At 58.6% G+C, this 10392-nt stretch overlaps 1 protein-coding gene across 3 annotated transcripts; it reads right to left on the reverse strand.

Moving 5' to 3' along the window:
* On the reverse strand, nucleotides 1-10235 carry CCDC124 (coiled-coil domain containing 124). 3 transcript variants are annotated; one of them, XM_051639527.1, is made up of 5 exons: nucleotides 10151-10235; nucleotides 8761-8932; nucleotides 2458-2644; nucleotides 1999-2113; nucleotides 1-1713 (listed from the first exon to the last, which is right to left on the reverse strand). In XM_051639527.1, the coding sequence occupies exons 2-5, from the start codon at nucleotides 8917-8919 to the stop codon at nucleotides 1512-1514; spliced, it is 663 nt and encodes a 220-aa protein (XP_051495487.1). In that variant the 5' UTR covers nucleotides 8920-8932; nucleotides 10151-10235; the 3' UTR covers nucleotides 1-1511. The 3 variants fall into 3 exon arrangements, with proteins under 3 accessions (XP_051495487.1, XP_051495488.1, XP_051495486.1); XM_051639528.1 differs by lacking the exon at nucleotides 10151-10235 and adding an exon at nucleotides 10128-10145; XM_051639526.1 differs by lacking the exon at nucleotides 10151-10235 and adding an exon at nucleotides 9062-9084.
* Nucleotides 10236-10392: the final 157 nt, after the last annotated feature.

Raw genomic sequence — 10392 nt, forward strand, 5'->3', positions numbered from 1 at the left:
TTTGGGTTTTTTTTGGTAATTTTTTAATTGGGTTCAAACACAACAAACTTCTCACATAAAGGGGAGACACGGGGTGTGTTCCCACCCGCCCTTCCCAGCTGGGCTGCAGGGAGCAGTGGAGAGGGTGGGGGACGTGGCCCCACTCCTTCAGCCTGGTTACGTGAGCGGAGGGGACCGAGGAACAGCAGCAGGACCGAGTGACACCTCCTCAAACTGTGTCCCTACCAAAGTGCAAACGGCTCCTGCAACCCCCCCCGGGCTGCTCACAGGCCCTGGGCACCCCCCGTGCCCACAACCCCAGCTCGGGGTGGATCCCAGTTCTGTGTGGTGCCACGGGAAGGGATCCCAGGGGGATGCCACACCAGCCCCGGGCTCAGCTCAGCCCAGTCACACACCAACAGCCTGAGCTGCTGCCTGGGCCCCGGCTGAGACCTTCAGAAGGAAATTTCATTCCCAAAAGAGACAGAAAAGGGGAGAGGGAAAGGAGGAGAAGCTGGTACCTACTCAAGGCGAGGGGCAGGACTCCAGGCTGAGCCCCCCCAGCCCTCCCGAGGAGCTCACCCCTTTGTGCCAGCTCCCCCATCCACTCCTGCACCTCTCAGCCCGTGAGCAGGCTGGGGAACAGGCAATGGCAGAAGCAGCAGTTCCCTCCTTGGAGCAGTTCTTGGGCTGCAGCCCCTCCAGGGATGACCCTCCTGTCCCACCAGCAGAGTGAGAAACTCTGGCCAAGGCCACCAGGGAAGTCACACAGGGAGGTGGCACCGGCGTCCTGCACCGACCAGGCAGGAACCGTGCCAGGCAATGGCTCCTGCTGCCCCTTGGAGATGGAAGGTTCATTTTGTCTCTTCCCATAGACCTCCTCCCATTGAGGTTCCTCCTCCCCATCCAACTCACAGCCAGTCAAGCCCAAGAGGAGGGAGGTGGCCAGCAGACCATCCCAGCATCCAGGATGAAGCCAGGGCACGTGCCTCCTGCTGCTGCTGGATCCAAACACCCACCCTGTGGAGCAGGAGGGTGCAGCCAGGGCAGAGGGAGGGATGGATCTGGCTCAGGTCCTGGCTGTGAGCAGGTTAATTCAGGGAGCAAAAAACCAGCATGGGGCTGGGCAGGGGGGTCCTGGTGCAAAACCAAGCTGGGTGGGGGGCTACCTTGGCAGTGAGGCTGCGCCTCAGAAGCACTGCCCAGGCTGGAGCTCTGGGAGCCAGTTAGTAGCTTTTTTTTTTTTTTTTTTTTTTGTAAAACAACCAAATTTGGGAGGGTGAAGGTGAGGTTAGTCTGTCCAGGTGACTCACTGGGGAGGGGTGGGTAAGCAGGGAGGGGGGGAACAGGCCACCTGCAGGGTCCCGACGTGCTTATCTTAGATCCAAGAACAAAGACAGAAAAGTGGGAGCAGGGAAGGGAAACAAAAGGAGGGGGAGGTTCCTCATGTCTCCTGTTTTCATCCCAGCAGGGCCCTGGGGCTCCAGGTGACCATCCATGGGGTGGTGCTGGTGGGGTGATCAGCTCTAGTCCTACTTCTGGCTGTTGTAAGCTTTGTGCCTCTGGTTCATGGGGTTCTCTGGAGACTTCATCCACTCCTTCTTGAGGAGCTGCTTGAGCTGGGACAGGCGCATGTTGGGGTTCTCCTGCTTCAGGCGGGGCAGGTGCAGCTCCTCGAAGGCCCCAAAAGCCGCTTTCATGCGGCGCTCGGGGTGCCGGTCGGCGTCAGCAACGCTGCCAGGAGGGAACACAGAGGGAGACACGGATCAGAGACACCCCCCTGGCCTCCCTCCCTGTCAGTGCCACCACCAGGTGCATGCAGAATCGCTCGGGTGAGGAAGAAGAACAGCCCCTGCCCACTGCAGGTCTCTCCACAGGACAAGGGGGCAGGGGATGTGACCTGGTTCTGCGCTGGAGGCAGAAAGTCACACCCCAGGTGTTAGAATCTGGGGGAGGGGGTGTCTGCAAGAAGCAAGAAACTCCTTCAAAGGAGGGCAGGGCTCCAATATGGGCACGTACCTGAGGACAGCAATGGCATCTTCAATCGTCCTGGCCTCCACAGACCCCTCCTCCAGCACCCTCCTGTTGATGTTCTCTTCCAAGGGGACCTCCAAGTGAGTCTTCTCCTTTTCCACTGCCCAGAGAGGGAGGGGGAGGAAGAAACATTAACATCAAATCCAGCCTGTGCAAAATGCCCAGAAGAGAGACACCCTTTTCCAAAGCTCTCCAAAGAAAGTACTGGGGAAACTGCCTGAGTTCAGGCCCAGCCCTGGGAGGCACGTGTCTCTGCTCTGCAGCTCTGCTCCCCCCCACCCTGAGGTGACAGGAGGTCTCATTTTCCCCTCGTGGGTGGTGGTGGCCACAGGCAGCACAGGACAGCTGCAGGCAGCTCGGTGACAGTAGGTGACACAGGAGCAGCCCCCCTTCCCACACCCCAGCCCCCTGGGCCCTCAGCGCCTTCCTGTGGTACCACCACACCTGCATCTGCATTCTCCTTCTGCTGCTGGTCTTTTTTGATGGTCTCCTCAATCTGGGCCCTGGTGACTTTGCCCGGAGTGACCTGCTTGGGTGACTTCCCTTTCAGCTTCGAGTCTTCCTCCTCCAGCAGGCGCTGCAGCTCCTTCTTGCGCTCCAGCTGCTCCAGCCGCCGCTTCTCCCTCTCCTCCTGGAAGGGAGAAAGGACCTGGTCACCCCCATCCTCGCCCTCCCTAGGAGCAGAGAGCTCCAACTACCCCTTGCAAGAGCAGGGCTTGGGCAGGAACAGGCTCCTCACTCCTGTACCTAAGGCAGGGCTGACCCCATCTTACCAGAAGAGACCTTGGTTGGTCCCCCCTAGACCTCCAGTGGGGCAGGGAGGACCTGGCCTGGCCCTTCAGGATAATAATTCCCCCCTCCCTGCCCACATCCAGGTGCTGGGATCAGTGCAGGGAAACCCAACCCTGCCATCAAGAGGGCACTGGAGGCACCAGCCAGAGCTGCTGACAGTCAGATGAAGTTTTCCACTTTAATTTTAATAAGTGGTCTGGGGTTGAAAGTTCAGCAGTTGTTCCAGGCCAGCCAGTCCAGGGGCTGAGCCATCCCAGGCCCTGCTCACGCTCCTCCCAGGAGCTGGGGCAGGTGCTTAGACTGGCTCCAACAAACCACACAGCCCTGGTGGTGATTTTCAAGTGCTCCACAAGGAGTTTTAAGAGCCACTTTGCCCTCTAAGGGGCAGGGAAGGGGATGATAAGAACCACACAACAGGCCCTTACGGGCTTTCAGCACTTTGGCTTGGAGGTTTTTTTCTCCCCTCCTCTCCCAAAGGTCTGGCAAAAAGAAGTATCTTCATTTAGGGCAACATCACATGCTTCATCTTTAGCTGTTATGTGGATGCTTAATTATGGCTCTGATCCATTATGGACAGGGATGGCACAAGGAGCTGATGGAGCATTAAAGGTCAAAGGCACCAACCACCCCAGCAGCAACACAACCTGCCCTCCCACCTCATCTGTGTTTAAGGAGCAGAATCCTGAGTTTTGGGGCAGGGCAGCTGGGGTTGGAGACCCCAGAGGCTGAGGTTGGAGCCTCCATTAAACAAAAAAAAGCAGGTAAGTGACTCCACAGCTCAAGAGTTGAAGGAAAAACTCATCAAAACACACAATCAAAGCCCAGAGATGCTGAATCAAAACAGGTGCTGGGGCTGCTGCTGCTGCCATCAAGCACAGCAAGGAAGGGAAACCTCACCTACCTCCACTCCCAGCTGCTGGGGCCAGGGATGGGGAAAAAAAGCCATCAGAGGGAGGAAGCCTTTATTGCAACTGGCAGGCTGCAAACCCTTGGTCATTAAGCCCTCGGTGCCAGTGCCTTTGTGACACGATGCCCCAGCAACTGGACCGTGCAGGATTTCAAAGTGCAAACTCATTTATTTAAGACACCCACTTTCCCTGCCTGCAGCTTCCCTGTCCTGCCTCTCCCTCTTCTGGTAAAGGTCAAGTAAACAAACCAACCCACCTTCCCAGAGGAGGAGGGATTTTGGCCACTCCTGGAACTGACAAAGTGTCACGAGAGGGGAGGGAAGACTGTCTTACCCCCCCCCAAATATATTCACAGGGATGTCGCTGAGCAGGAGCAGCTGCAGGGGCTTTGCCCACCCTCACTCAGCACAGGGCAGCTCTGGATGGGATCTCCAGCTCAAGCACCAGGCTCTGCCAGAGCACCAGGCAGTTTTAAGGCAGAATCTCCCCAAAACTACAGAGATTAATGTGCCAAAACAGAAGGGCCACAGAAACCACGGGGGGTTCAGCAGCCAGAGTGAGGAAGGTGTTTAATTAGATGTAAAGCGCATGCAAGAGAAGCAGCACTGGGAGTGTGGGGTGCTGGGATGGTGTCTAGAACATGGGCAAGTGCAAAGAAACTGTCCCCAACTGCTTGTCCTGTCCCTGAGGCTCAGGGGTGACTGGACAAGGAAACCCAGAGAAGGTGCTGGCACCTCAGAGGTTGGGGCTTGAATAATTCAGGAGCCAGATAAGGAGTGAATACACAAGTACTAATGACCTGAGGGAAGGGAGAGACACTTCAGAGCAGAAATGTTATTTATAGTTAGGGAAGATTATCTTTTACCCCTCCTTTGACAGAAAGGGAACTGTCCTCAGAGGCAGCCAGCTCAGCAGCTTGTCACACTACACAGCCCAGCTGGGACAACACGTCTGACCGAGCAGAAATTGAAGGATAAAGCTCTGCTGCCCTTAGCTCCTTCCAAACCAAACGCCCCAAAGAGGACAGAGCAACAGGGAAAGAGGCCACAGAACCTCCCTCCTGCCCCACGTGCCACAGGGGACCTCCAGTTCCTCCTCTCCCCTGCTGCTGGGGTGAGTGACTCCCTGCTCTCTGGCATTTACCACCGAGTTTCTATTTGTGGAGAGCAAACACGCTGGCACTGTCACTGATGTGTCACAAGACCTGCCAAATCCACCCGCTCAGGTTTCTCCAGTGGCCCCTCACGTCCAGGTTTGCTCCACACCTGCCAGCAGGTTCAGAAGCAGCCTGAGGCTGTTATTTTTGGAGACCTTCCTCAGGCTGAGCCAACACCAAACCCAGTCCTTTATGAATCAGCTTAAATGTCCTGCTGGAAAGAGAAGCTTGGGATTGTCCAAGCGAAACGTACTGCAGAGCTGCTAGAAAACTGGAAAAGGAGATGAGGAATTTTCTCCCCCAACATCAACAGGGCACTGGGAGGAGCTGGGGATGAGATTTCTTCAGCTGGACCCTCTTCTGTTCCCAAGGATTTGTATTAAAATGGGAGTTTCCAGCCTTGCAGAAAACTGCCTGAGCAAGGAACGACTCAGTGCTCAGAAGAGCTTCCCACCTGCCAGAGAGGAGGAGAACAAGGTCCCACGTGGCTTTGAGAGTGAGGTGTGTATTGAAGCAGCAGCTCTTCTGATCAACCTGAGGCCCCAGGAGGCCCCTGGAGTGTTCTGGGCAGAGCAGGTTGCTGCTCACGGGGCAAATCCAGCCACAAAAAAAATGCTGCATTCGGAAAGCAAGTGAGGCAGAGCCAGCCTGGAGCATGTCCAAGGGCTGAGAGGATCCTCTGAGGTGCACCAGAGCTTGGAGATGGGAATCAGACCCCGTCTCATTGCCTACAGGCAGCCAGAGCAAGGACTGAAGGGATTCTGAGCCTCAGGAAGCTGATTCTGGGGTGTGAAGCCCTGCCTGGTGTCACCAGGTGTCTCTGTCCCCTGGCACTGCACATTCCAGCCAGTATCATGGACCTGGTACCACACAGATGTCCTCCAAAGGGGGAAGAACAATCAGTTGACATGTTTTGTGGTGTATCTGAAGATCTGGTGCTCACAGCTGAACAATCCTGCACTGAACCAGAGGGGAGGAGGGGGAGAAAGTCACCGCTGGCCTGTTTGGGACACCAGTGGGACCTGCCAGCTCCCAGCCTGTCACTGAGGCCAACGGGAGTGAGAAAGGCACAAAACTGGCACCACAAGAGTCCCTCACACAAAACCTGAGCCCTCCTGCCACAACCTCTCACCCTGGATTTTTCCCCAGACACAGGAACACCTCAGCCCCCTGCTCTCCCTTTGCCATTCCCAGCAAGAGAGAACTCTGTGGGACACCGTGAGGGGCTGGGAGCTGCTGCCCACCCAGCAGGAACAGCTTCCCTGGCTCACATGGGCAAGGAAAATACAGCCAGGACAGGGAGAAGGGCTTGTTCTCCCTCAGCCAGACAGTCCTGATGGGAATCTGGGAAAGAGAATGGGAATCTGGCTGTGTCTTCCAGCAGACACCCCAGCTCCAGCCAGGGAGATCCCTGTGTACCCACAGTGGCTCAACCCAAGGTCACCAGGGAGAAGGTCTGACTCCCTCTCAGACCTCTGCCCTTGTGGGATCCTTCACCAGTCCCTTTCTTCCCAGAATCTGCTCCAGTAGATTTAACAGCTTGTCACCCTTCCAAGCCTGCCCACAGCTCCACCCAGGACACACACACACATCCCCAGGGCTGCTCCACCACCAGCCTTCAGCTCATTGCTTGGAGAACACCCTGGGATGGGGCTGAGGAGCAGTGCTGAGCTCCAGGCCTGCTCAGAGAGAGCAGGAAGGGGCAGGAAGGATGAAAACCCCAGGATTTCAAAGGAAAAACCAGTTACTGAGGTAAAAACTCTGGGTCTCCCAGCAAGAAGGGTGCAGATTTTGTGCTCTGCAGCCAGAGCTCCCCAGGGGAGGTGAGAAGCTGGGGCGTGGGAAGGGCCAGAGGAGGGACACACACGTTGCCAGCAGGGACCCGAGCTCAGATGTCCCTTCACGCCTCAGGGAGCCACGACAGGAGTGTCACCCTCTGTCAGCAGAGATCAGCTCCCAGCACTGCTCTCCGAGCGGGGGAGGTGGCATTTAAACCCCAAACGGCAGCAAAAGCCAAACAACAACGGGGACGGGCTGGTGACAAGGACCTCGTGACAGGCAGGGGGGTTGAGCACTCAGCTCCAAGTGACAAGTGTCACTGCCCCCTCAGCGAGGCCACCAGACCCCGGGCAGACACGGGATCCCTGCTCACTTATCTCCCTGAGGCTCCTGTGCTCACCTGGGGGGTGGGAAAGGGATTCAAAGGGGGGGGGGGGGTTTGGTCTGGGCAGGGCCCAAAGGCTTCACTGCCACTCCTGCCCCTGGCGGTGCGGGAACGGGGAGCTGCGGGGGAGTGTTACTGCCATCACCTGGAGAGACTGGGAAGGACTGGGAAGGGCCGGGAAGGACTGGGAAGGGTGGCCCGGCATCAACTGCGCGATGCAGGGAGCATCCTCCTCCTCACAGCACCTTCTCCTCCTCCCGAGTCCCTCCCCTCACCCGCTCTGGGATGAGGATGGGATGTCACTGCCAGCCCGAGCCACAGGCTCTGCTGGGATGCAATGGGGCACAAGCAGCTCCTTCCCTTCTCCATGGGGATATTCCAGCCTGATGGCACTGAAGGAGCAGATGAAGAATGTCTCACTGAGTTGTTCTGCCCTGGTAACCCTCTCATCCCTCTCTGCTGGCAGTTGCTGTGGCACCTGCACAAGGCTCCTGCTCTCCATTAAATCACACCCTGCCAGGCTCACACTTCATTTAGCTTCTTCCCTGCTCCCATCAGGTTAATACTTCCCTGGGGAGAGCCTGGCAAATCCAGGGAGTGAAGGGAGACAACAAGCTTGGGGTGGAGGAAATAATTCAACAAGCCCTGCTGGAGGGACACAGGGAGGCCAGGGGTGCAGCAGGGCTGGATATGCCCCTGCAGCTGGTCCTGCTCCAAGATCCCAAGCTGATCCAGCACCAAGCTCCCAATCCCAGCCTGCTCCCAGATACTTACTTTTTTTTCCCCCCAAGACAAGCCAAAAATCCTGCAGGGTTCCCAGTGCAGCACTGGGAGGCTGAGTGGAAACCACCTCCCTTGTTTCTCTAAAACCCAGTCTGAGGTGCTGGGCTGGACCCTGGTTTTCCAGTCAACAATTCCAGCTCGTGACTCAGCTTCCAGGCTCCTGTGGCCCTGGTCTGCAGGAGGCTCCTTGGGAAGCCCAGTCAAACAGGTCACCCCTGGCCAAGCCTTAAGCAGAGCGATAATAAGTCTTTGTTCCAGGAAGTCATTAGGCAGCATTATGGGCTGGCACTGAGGAGCAGCACATGGGGCTCCACATTCCAAACATTAGGACACATCCTGGGGTGAACTGGGGCAGAAGGACACAGCAGGCAGCTGTCACAGTCATGGGGACACACTGGCTCCCTGCCCTGCCTGAGGACCTGCACACCACGTTCACAGAGCAGCACAAATCCAGGGACCCCAAAATCCACATTTCTGTCACCAAGAATCCCTGGCTGGGCAGCACTAGGGTAAGGGAGTCAGGTCAGGAGAGACAGAGAAGTTCATGGAATGGTTTGGTTGGGAAAGGACACTGAAGATCATCTAGATCCAACCCCCTGCCTGGGCAGGGACACCTCCCACCAGCCCAGGTTGCTCCAAGCCCCATCCAACCTGCCCTTCAACACTGCCAGGGATGGGGCAGCCACAGCTTCCCTGGGCAGCCTGGGCCAGGGTCTCCCCACCCTCAAACTAAGGAACTCCCTCCTAATGTCTCACCTAAATCTCCCCTCTTCCAGCTTAAAACCCACCAGTTCCAGCTCTTCTGCCTGCAACTAAAGGCAGGAGGTGTGACAGCAACAGCTGGGGACAGAGGAGATATCACTTCAAGCCTGAACCTCACCAGCTTAGCAGAGGACCAGCTGGAGGACACCCCAAGACACCCTTCTACCTGACCAGCCATTCACCTTCCTCTGCTCCTTCCTCATCACGTGTTTGTCTTCATCCTTCCAGTAGGCATCTTCCAGCTCCTGCTGCCGTTTGGCATCAGCTGCTGCCTTGGCCTCAGCTCTCCTCGCTCGGGCAGCAGCCGACTTGGTGTTCTCCCCTTGGAACTTCTTGGGCATCCCTCAAGGTGCTCTGTGAAGAAAAGAGGTTCAGCTCCTTGTCCTGGTCCAGGATCTCGGGTTTATTGTCACCACGGGAAGGAGGAACAGCTGGAAAGCCCCTTTTTCCTCATAGTATTTTGAGATGCTGGGCAGAACAGACCTGATGACCCCCCAGTCCAGGCAGGGGGATCTCTGCTCTCTGCAGCAACAGGAGCTGTGGGGGTCCCGGGACCACTGAAAGCTAAAACAACCTCTGCTGCTGAATGGAAAGGAAGCTGGGGGCCTTGGCTCTGCACCAGCAGGCTCCGAGGGGAACTCCTGGCTGCCAGCAGAGGGAATTCCCTCCCCAGAGCAGAGGGAAGCAGCACAAATGCTGCATCACAGCCTCCAACTGCCTGCACAGAAACGCAGCCCCGGGGGCTGGTTTAACTCAGATAAATGACCACACAGTGTTCATCTCATAGAATCATTGCACAGAAATGGTTTGGGTTGGAAGGGACCTTAAGGATCATCTCGTTCCACGCTCCCTGCCTGGGCAGGGACACCTCCCACCAGCCCAGGCTGCTCCAAGCCCCATCCAACCTGCCCTTCAACACTGCCAGGGATGGGGCAGCCACAGAAGCCGTGAAATTCACTGGAAACCCGCAGGCCCAGCCCCTCAGCAGGCAGCCCAGGCACAGCCCCCACGCCGGGGCTTGGACCTTCACGTTTAATGGCAGAAAACGATTTGTTTGTCCAAGACACCACAGCGAGGGGCTGATGTTCAGGGCCGGCTGTTCCAGTCCCGGAGCCTGGGCTGGATTAAATCCTGTATCCCCCCCACCCACCCACGGAACGACCCTTCCTGAAGGGCACGATCCGGGCTGGGCCCGGGGGTGGGCCCGGGGCCTCCCCCCACCCCAGGGGCTGCACCCGGAGCCCCCCCTGGCCCCGGGGCTCTCCAAAGCCCCCCCCGGCCCTCCCCTCCCACGGCAGAGCCCCCCCCCCCCCCGGGCTGCCCTTCCCTGTCCGTGAGGAAAGGGGCAGGGTCCCCCCGCCCCCCCCCTCCCCAAATCCCCCGCTTCTCCCCTCCCGCCCCCTCAGCCCCTCTCCTCGCCCCCCCCAGGGCCCCGGCCCGCTCCCCTCACACCTCCCGCCCCCCCCCCCCAGCCCCCCCGCCGCTCTCCCCCGGGTCCTCCCGCTGCCCCGGGCCGCCCCCCGCCCTCAGCCCGCTCCCAGGCCCGGACCCCCCGCCCGGTTCCGCTCCTACCCGCGTCCCCGCCGCTCCGGCCGTCGCGCGCCTCGCGCGTCACCGCTGCGCGCCCGCCGGGCAGGCCTGGCAGCCGGAGCCGCCATCTTTGATAAGGGCACGGGCGGTTCCCCGCTCCTGCCCGGCCCGCCGTGCCGGGCCCGCGGCGGCGGGAGGCGGCGGGAGGCGGCGGGAGGCGGACCGGGGGCCCGGGGGACCGGGGGCAGCTCCCACTCACGGCAGCCCCCCCCAGCCCAGGAAGA

Source organism: Apus apus, chromosome 24 (assembly GCF_020740795.1).
Source record: "Apus apus isolate bApuApu2 chromosome 24, bApuApu2.pri.cur, whole genome shotgun sequence".
In the NCBI taxonomy this organism is placed as follows: Eukaryota; Metazoa; Chordata; class Aves; order Apodiformes; family Apodidae; genus Apus; species Apus apus.